The following is a 20,844-nucleotide window of genomic DNA, read 5'->3' on the forward strand; positions in this document are numbered from 1 at the left end:
GGGAAGCAAATACTAGATCTACTGATATTCAACAGAACGAGGTTGCTCTGGTTTGTATATGTACTTTGGTGGCACAAAGCAGATAAGCCGAACTTAGTACGCATATGTATCGACAAACAATCAACACAAGTGCTCGAGAGACTGTGTCACATGGTCAAACACATGCAAAGTTCCTAAACACATCCGATAAGAGTATACGCTACCACGTAAAAGCACATCAAAAGAACATTTCACAGCAATCTTTCCGTAGGTTAAGCACCAATACACTGTTTTATTTACGGCTCTTTCACACCTGCCTCCTCACCACACACCTCTCCGGCTCCAGCCAGCTGACATCACTCGCTGTGCAAAACACCTTCGTACCTACATGTACTCCTATGCTAACCATAAGCGTATTTTGTGGGGTTTTTTTCAAGCGTATTTTCGTTTATTGTGAATATAATATGGTGACAAAAGCTCTTCAAATGTTAGGTGTTCCTAGGTCGCTAGTTTTATTTCGACTCGTGTCTACTCAACCTTTTAAACTTCTGTCATAGTTTAATGCCAGTAAAGGGGGTTTCAAACACGACTTTGGTTACATTGTCATTATCTTTTCTTCTAAATATATAGGTCACATAAAGGATGTACATCCTGATCGCGATTCGAAGCGTCTATAAAAACGAATGTCCGTTCGTTTTGTTTTGTTTTTATTTATGACTTTATAAACCAAACAAATAAAGTCATTGAGATTAATGCTTATATATAATTTGATTAATACAGTGGGGTACTAGACTAATTTGGTATTTATTTTCGTGCTTTTACTTACTTTTGAAAAAAATTGAGGCGCATTGATATCTTAGCTTATGATTAAATTTAAGCAAATGACTATACCACTTTTAAAATTTTCCTAGAAAACATACTTCGTATATGACGTCATAAATTCCGACGTACAATTTTTCAGTCTTTGTAAATGCAAAAAAATAATTTCAAACTTTTAACAATAGAAATGAGCGTAACATTTGAAATAAAATTAAACCTGCAGTTTGCACACCATTATACAACAAAAAGAATTATTACAACAAAAAGAATTATTTTTTTCTTAAATATGTATTTCAGATGTTTTAACATTATAATTATAGCCACACCATCAGATGCCTATATTCTATAGTATTATAAATGTTTTTTAATCATATTAAAATATTTTAAGTAGTTTAAACCAGTTGTTAGCATTTTAACGAGAACAAACCATGCTTTCCCGTTCAAATCATGTCATTATATCTTTAATATTTTTATTAATAACATTTCCACTGCATTTCAAATAATTTTGAAACACTCTGCTTTTATATAAAGAAGTTTAATTGATTTAAATTACATATAAACCGTTAAAACCTTTCGCTTGCATTATGACTTCATCATATGTAATATATAATTCTATTTCACCATATCGCTTCTTACTGATATTGCTTCGATATGAAGACTAGTATATGCTACGGACAAGAAAGACAGCTTCCGGGTGTTTCTAAGCAGACAGTTGAGAATATATAAAATAAAAATCATAACTAAATTATTTCATCTGAAGTCATACAGTTTCGTACGTGCTATTTCCTGTTCCCATTTGAGATTCAACTAGATTTTAATGACGTTTGTCGCATTAAGAGCTGTTGACGCTTCCTGTCATGTTCGTAGACAATCTCTTTTTTATGTCTCTCCTGTGAAGTTCATGTTCTATGGCATGTCTAAAGTTATTATGTTTTTTCTCACAACACCTTTTTTGTGTTTTATTTTATTTTATTTTTCAAGGAGAAAAAAAAGAGGAAATTTTTCGTTTTTCCAACCACCAATTACATGTATGAGCGAGAGCGGAAAAGAAACCCCCGTCTCAAAATTTGACACCATTACCTAGTACCACGTGTCTGGCATTTTATCATTGTGAAACTTGATTTCTTGGTCATGGTGACTGAACTGTTCAGATATATACCACTTACCCGCCTAATTTGCAGTCCGAATGGATGGATCTTAACCACTTACACTATTCCGTCTTTGCATATTACAGAGATACCTCCCTCTATTGTGACGTCATTATTCTGTGTGCGAATTGAAATTCACGTCGTTTTTCTGAAAATCACGACGTTTCGCTGCTCGTAAACACATGACGTCACAATCAAATCCTATCCACAAGGGCAGATAACTCTGTAATATACATAGACATGTAGCATTCGGAGTCACTGCTACAATAGCAGAGTATCCAAACACACGAGATATGTGGTCATTGACTCCCGATAATTAAGTTACGTGACATTTGCTTAGGTCAAACCTACCGTAGTCCCTGTCTGGAGTCGTTATTTTTTCTACAAGTGTACCTATTAGCGAATGACGATCACATCTGGCACTAGTATGTCACCCACAGTGATTTAGAAGTTAAAGTCTGGTGAAGAAGCTGATAAAGAGAAATCAATAATGACAACATGGCGAAATCAGAGAAAAACATATCTAAATTTAGTCCCTACCATTCAGTAATTCATTATTTATTTCATCGCCGACGGCGCACTACCTACTGGGGGCGCGGTAGCCAAACGGTCAATGAGTTCTCCTAGCCCTCAGCTTATAGGTTTCGAGTTCATACCATAACGTTGGGCGGTTACCAGATGCTGACTGTAGGTCAGTGGTTTTGTCCGTTACCCAGCTTTCCCACTTCCTAACTATTGCAAATTCTTCATTTAAATGACCTTAAATGTTTATATCATATATAACAAAAACAATCGAAAGCTTTGGGCTATGTATAAAATATTTAATTATAGAATCAAAATTCTGTTCACCTTATATTGTCCGCTATTTTTTACGGGCGATCGCTGATACACAGAACAAATCAACCCCCCCAAAATTAATATAGTTCTTTTTACAGGTAACGAATAACGTTTATGACTGTATGAGAATTGGGATAGAAACACCTAGTGGACATTTCTGGTTGAACATTGAATATATCGTAGTAGGATTTACATTTGACACTGTATGTTGTCGACATTGTTTAACCTTGTTCAGTTAAACATGGCTTCATTGTTTGACAAGGAAATAGTTGATCAAAACGGGAATCAAATCAAAGTAGTCTTAAATTGATAAAATAGATAAAATCGTGTAGGTTGTTATTATGTGCAGTAACCAAATAGTGTTAAGTGTTTTGACTATTTTGTACAATCCCGAAATAGCTTTACTATCAAATAACGTATAATATGAACAAATCTGTTTGACTATGAGTCTACCTAATGCTATAAAGGCATGTCTTTAAATTTAATCAGATGACGGTCTTAGTCAATCTCACAAGGTTTCTAAACCTTGTGAGATTTTATTGAACGCAATAAAGGTGAAGTGATTTTATTGAACGCAATAAAGATAAATTGTATAGCTAACTTAGGCCCATGTTTGGATCTTCCTGTTAGTGACGTAGTTGCCGCAGGGGGTCTTCGAATTCTTTGGGAGGGTTGCAAGGTACAAAGGCGTATCAGCACCTAAAAAATCAATTATATTTCGCTTAGGCCTATGTAATTATCAGATAAATATATAAAGAAGATCATATTGGCATAAGGCCATAGTGATGATCTAGGGTATATCAAAATGTAACAAGACTACACGCGGGGAAAATAAATTTGCAACCTCTTCGTCAGCATCACAAACAAGGTCACTTTATATTTATCGTTCTACATTGTCCACTTGTTTATAAAAATACCTAATTTTTATTTCAGTTTATTTTGGAACCTTTAAAGGACGAAATCACTAAAAAAATGGCGTAAAGTCGACAGTAACTGAGAATTACTTGGCAAAAATACATAATTCGCTTTTCGCTTCATTTCGGAACCCTACACCCTATCAGACGAAGAAACCACTTTTAAATGGCATAATATTGACAGTGATTAAGATTGGTTTACATGTCCCTACCTTGATCAGGTGATGCAGTTCCTCGATGTCGTGTCATGGCGGTATTTGTAAAACCAGGACAACACTGAAACAAGTAGAGAACTAGGACTAATTCACGTAGAACTTGATATACTGATAACGTTTTGCCGACTTTTGTTTCTACTGGCGTTGGTGATATAAAAGCCTAGTCGTCCGGGGTTCGATCCCCGGCTCAGATGTGAAAAGGTTAGAGGTCACTTGCCCGATCACGTGGGTTTTCTCCGGGCACTCCGGTTTCCTCCCACACTAAGATCCCTCGCGCGCTTACATCCGGGCCATCGAGAGTAATTATAATTTGCATTTGTTGTATAACTTGTTTCGTAATCGATGTAAAATAAACAAAGTTTTAAATAAAAGATGATAACCCAAGTAAATGTCATTTCAGCGGGAAAAGTAGTACCGCACGTTATGTGGTATGACGTGTTACATGAATACAGTCCCATCCCCTCACGTTACTTATGTATCATTTTCATTATCTAACATACCTTACAAAACATAAATAATTTGGTCTGCATTGAAAACGAAGGCTCGGTGTAGAAAACAGGTTTATAAGGCGGCGTACATTACGTTTGGCTGGGGAAAATGAAACTCTTTTATTGGTAGGCAGCTGATTAATTATCACAATGAATATTAAATTCAGTCAATGCCATGCCTTCCAATGCATATCGATTTAGTCATAGAAATATTGCCTGACCTTTTCTGCACTGTTTTTTGTCCTCACGGAGTTCATGTAGTAAGATGCGTGTTACCAATTGACTACTATGTTCGAACGGACATCCACGAGGGGTTCCTGTTGTAAGATACGACTTACCACATTGACTACTATGTCTGAACGGACATCCCCGAGGAGTTCCATTTGTTGGATAAATGTCATCACTGTAATTCCTATCTTAGATACAGCATAGGGGGTGATAGGCCAGCCTTCTTCTACTTGTCTACCAGTCTTTGTGGCCCTTTGATTAAATCAGTAAATCTATATGTAGCAACTGCGATAACCGACTGTGTACCGACATAGTATTCAACATCAAATCAAGATGGAATTGTATATATCATGTCACCACTTATATTTGTCCCCATAGAATAAAAAAGATGTTTGTCAATTAAAAATCAATAGATTACAGCTATACACTTTACTACCGTAGTAGAAAAACCCGAAGGTTAAAAAATAAAGTGAACTTAAGGATTGATACTTATATCTTCCTTATATTTACATATCTATTCTGATTTTGACAGAATAAAGCTAGTAACAACAGTCGGAGTGGTTCCTATGTTATCTAGAATTGCGTACAACACGCTAATGTTTACGCAATCAGAAAGATGCAAATGATCGCTTCTTTATGAGTAAGAGGCTTTGTCAATATATACTATGACTATATGATATATGGTCTGTGCAGTGATTTTGACAATATGCTTCAGTGAGTGTGTACTATATTGAAGACAAAAGAAAACGTACTCGACGTAACTGTCGATCATCTCCCCAAGTTGTTCCATAGTGAGGTTGGGATCGAGCAAACGATTTCTAACTTGTTCACTGCACATTGTGATGGCAACCTTAGAGACTCCACTGGAAATGTTGACGACCCTTGTAAAAATACAAAAGAAATATCAATAATCGGTGGACACAAATCAAGTAACATGATAAAAAAAGGGAGATCTTGGACACAAAACAACTAACATGATAAAAAGAGGGAGATCTTGGACACAAAACAACTAGCATGATAAGAAGAGGGGTGATAAAAAGAGGGAGATCTTGGACACAAGACAACTAACATGATAAGAAGAGGGAGTTCTTGTTTAAGAAAATTCCCTGGTGCCCAAAGCCAAATACATCTTCGATAAAGCAATATTTTAAACAGGAAAACAAAGCATTATCAAAATTGTAATCTATCGACCGATGGAGCCATGTGAAAGAAAGAAAAAAAAGGAAAAAAAACAGTAAGTGCAATTACAACAATATACAAGAATGATTTGTTCAATGTACAACATATGTGTGAAATACGAATGTTGAGCCTCATACATCTCTTCATTTCAAGACGGCAGTACTGACGGAGTGAAGCGAAGGGAAGTAACTTGATAGATTAGAATGATTGTCTAAATATATCAACGCCAAAACCGGTATGCATTACGTCCTCTTGCACATCGCACAAAACAAAATGCATTTCAATACGTGGCTTGATTAAATTTGTTTATCTTAAGGAAATGTCATTCTTCAAATCCCTATTGTATCCAATTTCTTCAATGTCTTTGCATTTTTCGCGGAAATCGTGATAAGGGAGATTTATATTATAGATCAGAGTCGAAGAATCTTTCATTTTACAGTGTCACCTATGATCCATTATGCTGTTTGTGTATATGTCACTGGTCTGAAAATTTGATACATTTTACAGGTTTGCCACATTGATAACAATCGGCTCTCAATGTTAATGTTATTTGATAACAAGCTAAACAGCATTATTTGTACCTGGATATAGAAACACAATTTCTCTCCGCCTACTCGTTCTCTGTGATTGATCCTTCCATTAACGGAATGTTTTAGCGCGAAAACAGCCAGTCAACATTTGCCATGCAATTGGCAAGATGCATCAACGTACTAATGGTTCCATTCTACACATATTTGTTATCATAGGACGATGCATCAAGGTTCATTCTACATTAATAACACCACTTTTCACAGTAACAGTAAACCATCAGCTGACATTACTATCCCTATTAATGCTTATAGATGTTACGTAGACACTTAAGCTTATTAAGCAAAGAAAACAATCTCCGTTTACGATTGTACTTTTTACATGCGAGATCAAGCCACTTAGAATAGGATTATTTGTGCACTTAGAAGAGTATATTATGATAATTGTATGCGCGTCGACCGATCGGTTGATGTGCCTAACACTCGGTCTCGCCAACAAAGGTCAAAGTTATCGAGCGTCGATGCTATGTACAGGGTTTCCGGATTTTTTATGTAGTGTTTCGAGTTCTAAGCTGTAATTGAGGATTATAATATAATTTGAAATAATTTGAAGTATAAAGATTTCTATATTATATCTTTATATGTAAATCGGGAAATCAACTCGCATCGCGAAAAAGAAATTGGTTCTCAATATAGAAGCCAGTAGTAATTTCACCAAGTGGTCCGAAATCAATATTCGTAGATCAAACAAAATATCAAAATACTATCCACAAAATAGCATGAACAGTAGGGATCGGGTAAAGATTGGCACTGAGAATAAGATAGCCAAGTAAGAAAACTTTAAAACAGAACAATCACAAATTAAAAAAGACCCGTTTTCTATATATGCGTCCACCCTGACATAGAGGAAAATCATAGATTTGCAATAGGTGTAGTTCAGTTGCACTGATAAACTGATCCCACCGTGAGCTCCTTACTTTTAGCAATACACCAACAATTTGTGGGATATTTTGAGCTCATTGAAGTCAAGTGTTTAGATGATACGGGTAAACTTGATAGAGACAGAGACAACACAGACATGCCCAAAGGAACCTGCTAAGGGTAACTGCAGTTACCTGCATTCATAATGGGGGAGGAGAGAAACGACACGGAATTGGTGAAATAGTGATACATGGGTTTGCAGGACTTACGGATATTTCGATGGAAAGATCGATGTAGACCATGCTTTTGTTTAATGTCTAAAAATCACTTGAAACCACAGTCATATACACGTACATAGTTACGATCTTGTCACCATTTGATCTGTCGCCATTTTGACTGTGTAACCACAGTAACCCTACTCAGGTTCCATACTCTTTCAAAAACACCAAGATTTTAGTAAATGGCATGCATTGCTATTAAATAGTCTCAAACAAATGCATACGTTTGCTAGTTACATACTTAGGAGATATATCTCTCTCGGTTCACATACATGCCATAGAGAATACAGTAGTAACATGTTCTAAATGTTCTATATTTCATCGGCGAATCATTTGAGGAATGTGGATTTATGTCAATTATACAACTGTTTCACATATAGTATGAATGTATATTTCAAACACAAGGAAACGAATAATTGATAATGAAACGGAGAAACAATAAGTTCATAAATGGATTTAATATTAATCTCCAAGTTGGATGCTCTTATCGGACAATGAACCCCTGATGCCGCCTATTATGGTAACAGCCAATAGGAACCTGTTCAACCAGTAAAATAATAATAATAATAAAAAATCACATGCTGCCTTCCTAATCGCTTAAGACTTCATCATTTGCCAATTATTTCTACTGAATGCCCCAAAACGGATTCCCACAACTGACGTTGAAATCGATTAAAATATTATTTTCTATTTAGAGTGAACGTGCTTTGTATCTAGATAATTAAGCGCATCAAGTCACACGCGATCAGTAGAATACGGTTATGCAAATTTCATTTTGGTTTGACTAAAAAAAGGATAAATGATTTATTTATATCACACCAGAGCTAAACACTTCCTCAATGTTGTGGTTTTCCTTACAGACAGGTGTTTCTTGGCAAACTTAGTCCATTTGCATGCATGTCAGTCTTTTATAACGTTACTAGAGATATTCTGCGTTAACTTCCTTACCAGACACCATTAATGGACAACACAAAGTTTTTTCTTAGAACGCAATAAATATCTAATGACCTGGTCCATTTTACCTCGCAATTTTGATCCAACAACGAAATCATGAATTAAACAGTGATTAGTCTAATAAAGTAATAAGAGAATGACAACTCGTACGCACACGATAGCCGATTTAATGAGGAACATTCCTGTGAAAACTGCATCATTAAAGCTCTTCAGCTGCTGTGAGTTCGGTTTACTGACAAAAGGGAACAAAATAAAGGCAATTTAATCTTTTTAATTTTAGTTATTTAAAAAGAAAATTGATTTTATGCATCATTCTTGCAGACATAACCAAAATTACATGGCTTGAAATAATTTTGGAATAGTGTCATACAATTTTCTGTAAATTGTATAGCTATCATAAGCTGTTGTTTTTGCGGACAACAAAAAGTGACTGAATTAACCATTCCTAATTATTCACAATTAATTTTGTTGTCGCTTGAAATCACTTAAATTATTTCCATGAAACAACCAGCTATAATGTAATTAATTTGTTAAATTCATTATATAGCTGTTTATTATAAGAAAGAGGTTTTTTATTTAATGTCTAGCAATTGCAGTACACACTGTACACTTCCCTAACCTAAAATTGACCGAACGTTTACATGAAGTTTGACCCGAAATTGACCTGAGGTAATACATGATAAATGTATTGACCTGAATAAATGGCAACAAATCAATAACAACAAATGTCGCCAGTTTGATGTGTTGCTTCATTGAAGCTTATTGCAAAGACACCGAAAAGCACACCTTTCTTATCCGAACACACGAGAATAAGCAGGAGCAGCAATCACTGCTTCCGCTATAGAACTCTGTGGATCACGACCTGTGGATTGCCAAGAACCTTCCTCACAAGGCTCAGTGGTCGCGAAAAGGCAGAAGTGAAGTAGTGTCGGCGTGAGCATTGGATAGGAGAATTCTCTTAGAAAAACGTATATAATTTTGTTCGTCTTTTACAATTATGCGAAGAGCTTGCAGGTACAGTAATAACACTTCATCTGAATAACTATTAGAAAAAGCATATTTGGAGAAATAATACGCTTTGGTTTTGGTCTTAATGAATTCTGTAGAAGACTCCAAGGTATGAAGTGAAGAAATTCCGCCATTCAGAAAGGTGAGAGTATGAAGGTCATATCAATATATCGGTTATTATAGACCACGTCATACACAAAGAAGTTACATGAGTATGAGCATTGATTAGTATTGAAAAAGGAAACCAATATTGTGAAGAGTCAATTTGGCTATCTTAATATGTCACAAAGATCTGTGCTAAATAGGGATGAGTGTTCTTGTAAACACTCGCACGTATATCATAATGGTATGATATTAATAAAAACTAACTGTGGCAGAATCGAAGTATATTTGTCAGTTTATAAGCTAAGACATAGAATTGTAACAAACTGCAATGCCGTCAATGGACATCAATCTTCGAGTTCCAACATATCACATAGTTGACAATAATATTTGGTGCATTATTCCATTGTTTATAGTATATATTCATTGGATAGAATATTAAAATACTTTGGTCTCGCAGCTCAAGAGTTTTGATTAGATCTGGTCAACATGAGGCTTGTCGGAGAACATTGTAGCCGAAGTATGGGAGAAAAAAGGTGTCTTTTATGTTTAGCTCTTAATGTGACGCTACCCAAATTAGAATGCTACTCGAAATGAAACACTTCTGGAATATGTGATACATAATTTTCCGTTTACGATGTAAATTGACAATAACTCTCCTAAGGTGCTGAATAGCAACTGTAACATATTCTAATGTTATTTTCTTTCCTGTTTCTTATTATCTCTATTTAAATATGAAAATAATGAAATTGTGAGAAATCCGGAAAACAACGTAGTGCGACAACCCTAAAATCACCATATATCTTAAAACAAGAAAAACAATTGCTGCTTGGAATATTTTTGACAGATATGTGACTTAAATAAAAAAAATCTTTCTTTCTTAAATGAATTCAAACATTTTTAATCAAACCAATATTTAAGACGTGTTCCATTTTGGGTATTCGAACCTGCTGAAACAAATGGCTGGACCGGACATGCTTCAAATTTCTCTATCTATAAATATATAGACCAATCTGCTGACAAGAAAAAAAAAAAAAAAAAAAAACCAACACCAAATAATGTTATTAAAATTAAAAGCACCTATTCGTAGAATGTTATGAAAAATATCTAGATTCAAGCACACGTTAGAAAATGCTTATACTTATCTTCAAAAAGTGTTCCAATTTTGGTAGCGTTACGTTAAACACGTACGCTGCAGATTTTTCCATATTGTTCTATTATGAATAGGTTCTGACTAGAACAGGATGTTAAATGAATGATTATAAAAACATTTCTGTCAATGGTACCTTGCGTGTGGTCCAAGAAGCGGAAATAGCGTTTTACATACATGAAGAGTCCCATGGAAGTTAGTCTTACACGTCACTTCCGCTTGCGTGCTGAAAGGTTCCACAGAATCAGGCTAGAATAAAAAAATAACTATTATTCATGCAATATTTAACCAGTAATCATATTCGCCCTTTCTATTCAGAAGAGTGTTATAGCATTTTGATAATGAACGATAGTTTTCTTGTGACATTCTGGAGGCTAGAATACTGGAAACTTAACAGTTATTCAGAAAGTATTTCCGTGGTCTTTCAATATCGATAATGAAAGACACGTTATTCTGTGACATTCTGGAGGCTAGGGTACTAGAAACATTCATTTAAAACGTATATCCTTGGTCTTTCAATATCGGTTACAGGATATCAACGACAGTAGCCGCCAATGATGCTTTCGGCATGAAAGATATATGTCAGATATATTGTAGGATTGGCATTGACCTTTAGATATAAACATGACTAGTATTAAACGAAATCTCCATTTCAAAATCACCTATGGTAACACACGACTCGGATACGTGATGGAGACAACGGTGGGTACCACCGTCCATTTTCTACATTGTATTAGCTGATAAGTGGCAAATTGATTGATTATGTGAGGAAGATGCAGTTAGATCGAAATTTGGCCAACTCTATCACCATAAACCAAGTCTTATAAAATCCTATACACCAAAACTAATTAAAACTTTGTATCAACAAGTCATCCCAGAGGGATTCTGAAGCCTACTCTATTGAAATGATATATACCAGACAATAGAAAGAAGATTTTTTACCCTACTTTTCCATTTATCACTGTCATCTTTTGATACATTTAATTCACGTAGGTAAAATTCTCATAAAGATTGCATAGCACCACCACATTTCAATTGTAAAAAAAAAAAAAAAAAAAAAAAAAAAAAAAAAAAAAACAAGGCCATGTACTGCCCGCTATATCGTTCCAAAAGCCGTATTGAGGAACAATGCAAGTAGACCCTATAAAATTCTGAGGATGGCCTCTTCAATCGTTCTGAGCAAGTTTCAATATGGCGCATGTTTACTACATTTAGTCATTTTCCTGCTCATTAACAAATTTAAATGCACTAGGTCGAATTATCAGGACAAATATAACTTATATATTTATTTTTATAAAGATCCCATTGGTTTGAGAAATAAATATAACAACGAAAAACGTTAAAATCAAAGACGGCAGACAGTCGGCCATATTGCTTTTTATGCATTCCCACAATGCAATAGGAATATCAGTAATCGTTTACGGACGGATGGACGAGCCTTGGCAAAAGACGATGTGAATAGACCACCAGCTGGAGATGGTTGGGTAAAATTCAATGTATAAAGATACCTACAAGCAATCAGGATTATTTTTGAGTTATAAATGCAATTGACATCATTAAGTTGAATGAAAAAGATACACAGCAACCCAAGTGAAAATAGCATATATTCCATGCAACAGGTTTAAAAGAGGGATTGGTAGGTAGGAACTTGCAACAAGCCGTGATCAAACACATATGCCTTAACTTAGTAAGTAGGTCTTCTATCGTTCGAAATACAGAAAACTGATACTAGAATGCGTGGTATTTATTTAGATTGGGAATGCAATACATTTTAAAGTGTTGGTAGTAAGATGTGATGCTACAGTGTCTACATTGTACATACCGCATATGCGACTCCTGCATTGTTGACAAGTATGCTGATTTCGCCGTAGTAATTACGCAGGAATTCTCCAAACTTTTCCACACCGCTCGTGTCTGTGATGTCCAAAGGATAAAATTTAGGATCCAACCCTTCCCGTCGGAGTCCTTCAATTGTGTTCTTGGCCTCTTCACTGTCGGGCGCTGTTTGTCAAAGACCAAAATAGCATAATAACGTTTGTTTGTTTGTTTATTTTTACGTCCTATTAACAGCCATGGTCATGTAAGGACGTGCCAGGTTTTTGGTGGAGGAAACGGAGTACCGGAGAAAAACCACCGACCAGCGGTAACCTGGCAACTGCCCCACATGGGATTCGAACCCGCATCCAGAGGTGGAGGGCTTGTGGTAATATGTCGGGACATCTTTCGGCCACCGCGGCCCCAGAATAATAACGTTATTTCGGGTGAAATACATAGGTACTAGTAGGAAATATTTTTTAGCGAAGCTGTTTATATTGTTGAAGCTGAAATAGTTTGACATTGCACATTGCACCATCATGTTAGCGTTTTCAATTTTGAAAATACACAGTGGTGACTATGCTTGATAATGTCTTTTTATTGCTTGAATGGGCGAGATAATTTTGAAAATCACCAAAGACACAAGCTTCCTCGGTAATTTGTATATATTCCACATTTATAATTTTCAAACCATTCATTACTTTCAACTCCATTTATCAGTAGTAACAACTGTTATATGTCAACAGAAAACAACCCATGTCAATGAAATGTCTGAATGACATTAACACATTGCGATACCATTGCTCCCCTCAAAATAATATCCAATAATGTATAACATGACATACTATTTGTGTAGAAATGCTAGTCGCTTTCGTAGTTGTTGTGGAACCATGAATTCAAAAACAACGGCATATGTATCAAATACATTATTTGAAGTATTGCACACATACATTTTTGCATACAAGTTTACCCACGAAGTAATTTTGAAAGTTTCAACCTATGAAATTAAGTATCCACGGACATTTTATCTTGTACAGTAACTACTACTAGTGGTAGTATAACACCAATGGAGGCACTGACTTAGCAGGCATTGGGTTAATTTTCTTCAGATTACTACATGTTGAGTAGGCCGTTGTAATAACAGAAATCATTTTGAATCAGATGATGTCAATAGTGCGCTTGATGTTGAAGCCTAATATGCTATGATAATATGACGTTGCCATACAACATATGACGACCAGGGCATATATGAATGACGTTAACAAGAGGTCATGCTTCTTTCGAGAACATAATTGGAGCTAAACTAAAACATATACAATACATCGAAAAGCCTTATTGCTAACACGTGCAATGTACTGAGTAATATATAAGTCTGGATAAACAAGGTTGCTTGACCTCAACTTTTGTTCTAGAGTCCCGTTTTTCATGGTGCCAACATACTCTAGGATATTCTAATGACGTCATACCGTTGTGCCCTGTTAATCCTTTGATGTATATTGAACTGCCGACATTAAATCTGTCACGGTGTTGGAAACTTGCACAATCTCTTATCCGTTGGAAACATTCGGTCAAAATATTCACGATCGATATGGCGGCTTGGTCTAAAAGGGATTACCCTGGTGATTTTCGGAACTTTATTACCCGAGAGCCGACTTTTAATTTCCAGTGTGCCAGTGATAGAGATAGTTTCACTTTGTATGCTGACCGTACAATTTCACACACATACGGACATATTATTTTATGTTTGGTAGATTCTTTATTGATCAACAAGCTGCAGAAGAAAAGAAAACAAAAATTGGGGTTTCATGTTAAAGGACCACAACATTTCAGAAACAAAAATAAAAGTTTCTTAAAAACTAATTATAACATCAGATAATTTATATCGATGCCAAGAGATGAATTCAACTTAGCGTGATAATTGGCGGATACATAAGACCAATTGCATTATGAAAACAAGAGCTGTTGGAGAACAGCAAAGCTCGCCTATTCAGAAGAAGTTGATGTTTAAGTATTTACTATTTAAACATGGAAATATGACAAATATGACAAATTAACAGACTCAAAAACCCCTTAAACGGCCCCAAATTGGTTGTATTATCACGTTCAGCATCCATACACATTAGGAAAATAAAATCATAAACATTTGTGATGACTTAAGCTTAAACAATTGACGAAACAGAAACTTGCTCAAAAACTTTAACGTGAAATGGGACGCCAACGCTGACGCTGACGCCGATGCCGGGGTGACAACATTAGCTCCCCCTATTCTTCGAATAGGCGAGCTAATTAACATTTAAGTTATCTTAATCAACTTGTTCAAAATGTGAAGATAAGTGTACTCTTAACGGTAGACTTAAAACTTTTGCGGCTCTAAAAATAACTAATCTTGTTTTACATTTACATTTAAAAAAATCAAAACCGTTTTGGAAAGATAGTGGGCCTTAAACTGATACTGACTCTATTCATGAGATAAATGTCATTTTTGAATTATCAAAAAACGTGTTATCTTAAATTTGCATGAGTAGCTGTAACGGCTCCATCACCCAACAGTGCAGCTAATGTTTGATCAGATGGGAAGAGACATAAGGAAGTCTGCCAAACCAATATAGGGTTTCCCATGATAAACCAGCTTTTTCACTATTGTAACACGCTTAACACAGTTATATCTCAGTCAACTATCGATATTTGTGTAAGCTTATATAGCTAGTTTCTCTAGCTGCTTGGAATCGCATCTTAATACAAAATATCGTTATTGATGGGATGTAGGTGGTAAATATCGGTGAAGCAAGTTGTTCATATTGGATCTATTTTAATTCAGTATATCAGTTTCGCCGCAATTTGTTTGTATCCATGAGACAAAAAATTACGATGGTAAATATCGGTCAATCATGTTGTGTGTATTGTTTTTTAAGTTCAGTGTATTTTGCTGTTTCAGAGATACATTTATAGACTTATAGATACAATTTATAGGCTCTTATTAAGCGAAAATGAAAAAAAAAAAAAAAAAAATAAATAAATTTTGTTGCATGCAGTTGAAAGTTAAGTTTACTTTTCAAATCTTTGGAAAAGATCTGAATACTAAGTACATACTGGTACGTGTGTTAGCTAACGTTACCAAAACTACCAATACGTTACATACAGATACATTGATACATCTTCGCTTACCACATTTGTTCAATACATATATGTTACCCTACGATTTTGAAGAAGCACGTACTGTATTGTAACTCATAATGAATGGAGATGTCACAGAGAAGGATACTAGCTTTTATCAACGCTGAAGTTTGAGAGTGTAAATTGATAGCTAAGTCTACATTGTGGACACACCTGTTAGGTAGACATCTCCGTAGAAAACACGACACAAACCTCGGACAATAGCTAGGCCAATACCGCGACTGGCGCCGGTTACCTATTTCAAAAATAAATAAGATGATCATTTGAGCGCAAAATAAAAATGGTTGGCGATCGCTACATTGGTTTGTTAATGAATTATCTATATATGCAATTGGACAGTACTGATTACGTTTACTTTGTGCTAAGGTGATGAATTAGGAAAAGGCAATGGGTGAAGGGAATGAATACCGTAATGGAAAATGGTGTTTTGAAATCGCAAGTTCAATATTTTATGGCACATTTGTTTTCGCGGAGGTAAAAGGTCCACGAACTTTCCGAAATGACATTTAATTTTCAAAATAGAAATATAAAACAAGATCGATAATTTTGTCGCTAAAGTTGTTGATTTACCGTTAATACTTCACGTATCATCACCTGAACAATTTGATTAAAATAAATGAAATGTTAATATTCATAACGCGGGTTGTCTTATGTTTCTCGCCGTCGTCCTAAATATTGCGCGGTAGTTGACTAACACTGCGCCAGTCTGCAAAACAACTAAATGACATTCCACTGTTATCATATATTACGCAGGATATCTTGCAAATGTTTTATGTTATAACCTCATCTTAGGCCATCGGTATATATTTTCTAATGTCATTAATGTTAATGTTTTGCTCCGGAAAGCTAATGGACCTTTAAGTTGTGAATTCCTAAATAAATCTTTGAATGATTTCAAGACACAAAGAGCGAATAAAACGAAAAATAACCTTCGAAGTTTAACTGCTCTACAGTAAATTTGATCAAGTATTCCTAAAAAACACTTTTGCACAATATACAATACATATAGGCAAAACCAAAATTTGAATACTACATAAATTGCTTTGTATCATTATCTGTTTCGACCTATGCTACTAGTGCAAGTTTGTCCTCAAGCGTTGTAAGGGGGATCACTCTAGCATTACCAAGTCAATCTAAAAATGTTATATAGATGCAACTTAAGTAACCCAAATCAACCATAATATAAAATGTATATATATCATATAATATGCTTTCGGAATTACATGTTTACATTTTGAGTATTTTCCTTAGATTTTTTCAACCCTCAGACATGGAGGTGTTCACATAAATTCACATCCATTAAAGTCTATATAAGGATTACATCCCACAAAGTGAGAGTTTTCAAAATAAAACAACGGTGTGTTAAAAATTTCAAATAGCTTTTCAGGTCTTTTTAGGGTTAGGCAAGGTGAAATGATTGGAATGCACTCTGCAAAAACAATAAAATATTCACATATCCAGACACATATCATGCGTCTCTGAACTCTAAAATTAATAGAAAATCATGATGCATTAAAAATTATATGAAATGATCAATTCAAGAAAGAATTATTGTAAAATTACATTGAATGTAAGTGACTGAAATGATTATTTCAATAGATAGATCACGCAAAGATATTCTTACATTCACTATTTCCATAAATGTTATAGAACAGTTTCCTTATTACCAAAACCGCGAAAATAAGCAAGTTGGTAGGCCAATTTACATGTACATACAGCTGAGTTAATATTTCGCTCGGAAGGAACGATAACTAGAGTTATTGCCCCTTACGTCTCTTCATTTTATATTTACAATATATCTTTTCGTAATAACCTAAAATGGGAGAGGTGGAATTACAATTTACCTTATGAAGAAATAGTTTTGCGAAATCCCTACAAGAATGGAAATGGTAAGCTAAGGTCGTTTCAGTATTATAATTGCAATGAAACATACATCTTTGATATAATCATAAATTCATAAACAAAAGGAGCATGTCTAACTATTTCCATATAGCGTCTAAGAAAGCTCCACCTCCGACTGGGCTTAAACGATCATCATCATTTGAATAATGATTGGTTTTTAGTCATATAAATGTATTTCTAATTATTACAAAAAGTAATATGAAATTACTTGTTTTGTTTTTGGTGAGTGCGCAATCAGTATCTTAATCCATTTAGAACATAATGCCATGGAGTTTTTTTCGGGGCGCAATTAGTTATTTTCAATATTTTTATCTTGAAGGGAAATAAGAAGCTCAAACTTTTCAATGGTGGTAATGGTGTAAAGTAAGTAATTTTTGAAAAATACTAATTTGTCTACTCCTGTTTTGATATAGTAAATATACCATTTGTCAGCGGTGTACCATCATTAACAGTATTCCAACCTCTTTAAAATATGTACCTACCTGCCTTTGGGATTATTCTTACTCTAGATACACTCTTTACTTACTATAGCGACCTTCTTGTCACATATTGGGATTCCCATCTCGTAATATTGTGTGGACCAATCAGCTCTATCTTCTCCGCGCCAATTGATCCTTCATCAGGCAAAAGGTAAGACAAAATTCAAAGAAAGTAATTCCAAAGTTTTCATACGTTTTCTTTCAATAATAACGTGCCCTATATCTTTATTAATCTTAATATAAATCTTAATATTAATAAAAATGTGTAAATATGCGATGTAGGCTTTTAGAACAGTATCAGCTTTCTGTGAATTCAATCTATTTTTTAAACAACGATGTTCAATGCCATACCTTATGTTTACATTCGATTCTTTATAATCTTTAATCCTATAGAAGAACTACTATTGATAATCTTTGTGTCTTATTTACACCTTTATTTAACCCTCAACATTCCTTTGACGTCCAGCACGAACTTGTAATAATTATCACCAATGTGTTAGTGGATAGATGTAGTCCATTGTATTGTTGTATGCTCAGCATTAGGTATTCATTTCTGTCTAATTATTTGCTTGCACAAAAAATATAATTGTTTAAATCAATGAAATTATTATGTTATCCGATTAACATAAAATGTGCTTCAAAATTCCTGGTAGGTTAAAATTATTAATGTCACCTTTTCCAGTTCACATCAAATCGTGTTTTAAATAAGTCTGGCGTACAAAAGTACACCACTGAATAATGTAATATAAAATCGTTAGACACGGGGCGGTATTTATCTTTTTTAAATCGTAATAATGTTCTTTTTAGTCGTGCCTCTAAGTGTAGTAAAGTAGTGATGAATGAGAGCTCTTCAAAAATGAACGATCTACCTGTACAACTATATAATCCACGTGGGATTGGGATAGGTGTTTTATTGTCACGTATATACTGCATCTGTAAATGATTGTCTCATTCTACAGCAGGCATACGCCTATATGGCAAATGAACAGAACCAATGACCATTTTTTTTTTAATTTTTAATCTGTACTAGGTGTAAAATCTGTTAAAGCTGACAATATAAGCTGAAAATATTATTTGAATTTGACAAAAATAATGTAGTATCTAGATCTGCTATCCTGTATTAAAAATCGTTTCTGAGACTTTTTATGACTGGCGTATCCAAGCAGGTACAAGTGTAAGTAGGGGTGTCTCATAAATGATTCTTGATATATTTTAATTTTTTTGTAATCTGATTAAATGCCTTGCATTGTCAGCTTTATACATCTATGGTACAATATTATAAAGAAAAATACTAATGTGTGGCTTGTCAATACTAAATACACGTATATAGCTTATAGTTACAATGATGGCTTAAAAGAAAATAAGTCAAAGGGATAATTAATTAAAAGGTCTGGTAGTTGTTGCTATATTATGTACAGTGTATGATCAGTCTTGTTTTGGAGACGGTGCATTATTTAATTTAAACTATTTTCGATAAATAGACCTTTATGTTAATGCATTTCAATGTAAAGCAGACCACGTTAGAATAGTTATTCTTGAATTTCCAAAATCTTAATTTCGTATTTCCAAATTTCCATTAAGTAAATATTTTTCGACTTCATCTTGGCTTCAACGGGAAATACCAATATATTAGCAACATTTAGAACATTTGCCATTAAAGCTTGTGATGAAAATGTAAATATGAAATGAAGTAGAAAATCGGTGAACTGGCATCTGAAATAAATGTTGAAGTATCCCAAGCTGTACTTCTTTTCTAAAATACGTTTAAGAATAAAAATAACTTCTGTATTTATAAAACTTACCTTCGAGTCTCTGTGTTGGCCCTGTACAGTGGTTTGTAATCAGCTATATAAACACTACCTGTTATTGCTGGAGATATCTTTGTGTGTAAACTTGGTAAATCAATCAATAATCAGTAGTACATTGATACAAGTCTATCGGTGTGTAGATTTCCTACCCCCACAACGACGGTCTCCTATCACAAGGGTGACTGTTTTCGGGCGAGGTTAGGGGTCCAGTTGTCTGGTTATCAGACTATGATGGGTTAAGAACGTATCAGCTGAATTATATTACTAGGATCTATAACTAGTTTGAAACTTGTGATCGAATCTAGAATTTGACATCTTGTAGTGACAATCATCGTGCTATATATTCTATTGATTGATAACTTCGGAAATATGTTAGAGTCTGGTGACGAGAATATGGGTCTGATAGTCGAAACAATGTATATCGTTATCACTGCTTGCTGAAACAATTATAAGCAATCGCATTTTTCTAGGGAAATAATGATTGTCCTGACGGCTGAAAACCGTAAAGATGCTTTCTTATCCATCCAGAAACAATGTCTGCAAGTCATTTTATCATCTGAGTATTTGAACAGCACGTATATCCATCGCCATCAAACGCGTAATACTATTTTTGTCATATGGAATTCCCGCGAGGATACTCTAGATATTGTTGTGAATTTTCCCTGTGATAAGCAAGGTTTGAATCTCAAGAATATTGAGTTTTATGCCAATGATGTCACCAAGAGATCTACAGTAGTAAACAGTATTCCATTTCAAAACAGTTTGTTCCATTTAAAACTCATATCAAGCCCTTTGTCGTCTTGCATTATACACCAACTTCCTTTTGCTGTGATCATCTTTTGAGCGGATGATCGGGTGGTGTAGAGGTTAAACCATTCGCCTTTCACTCAGCCGGCCGGGGTTCGATCCCCGGCACGGA

At 34.8% G+C, this 20,844-nt stretch overlaps 1 protein-coding gene across 1 annotated transcript; it reads right to left on the bottom strand.

Annotated features, from left to right (window-relative positions):
• Window positions 1-1,821: 1,821 nt before the first annotated feature.
• On the bottom strand, window positions 1,822-20,454 carry LOC138318864 (carbonyl reductase [NADPH] 1-like). The gene is made up of 9 exons (XM_069261632.1): window positions 19,920-20,454; window positions 18,165-18,252; window positions 15,890-15,971; window positions 12,570-12,748; window positions 10,884-10,996; window positions 5,381-5,509; window positions 4,739-4,880; window positions 3,910-3,973; window positions 1,822-3,482 (listed from the first exon to the last, which is right to left on the bottom strand). The coding sequence occupies exons 2-9, from the start codon at window positions 18,198-18,200 to the stop codon at window positions 3,385-3,387; spliced, it is 843 nt and encodes a 280-aa protein (XP_069117733.1). The 5' UTR covers window positions 18,201-18,252; window positions 19,920-20,454; the 3' UTR covers window positions 1,822-3,384.
• Window positions 20,455-20,844: the final 390 nt, after the last annotated feature.

The sequence above is a fragment of the Argopecten irradians genome, chromosome 1 (assembly GCF_041381155.1).
Source record: "Argopecten irradians isolate NY chromosome 1, Ai_NY, whole genome shotgun sequence".
NCBI lineage: Eukaryota > Metazoa > Mollusca > Bivalvia > Pectinida > Pectinidae > Argopecten > Argopecten irradians.

What these genes read in the sequence shown, in the direction of transcription:
- LOC138318864 (XM_069261632.1), bottom strand. Translation starts at nt 18,200, where the DNA reads ATGGGAATCCCAATATGTGACAAGAAGGTCGCTATA. An exon ending in CGGAGATGTCTACCTAACAG is followed by an intron (nt 12,749 to 15,889) that starts GTGTGTCCACAA and finishes TTTGACAAACAG; the next exon opens with CGCCCGACAGTGAAGAGGCC. An exon ending in ATGATCGACAGTTACGTCGA is followed by an intron (nt 4,881 to 5,380) that starts GTACGTTTTCTT and finishes ATTTAATCAAAG; the next exon opens with GGCCACAAAGACTGGTAGAC.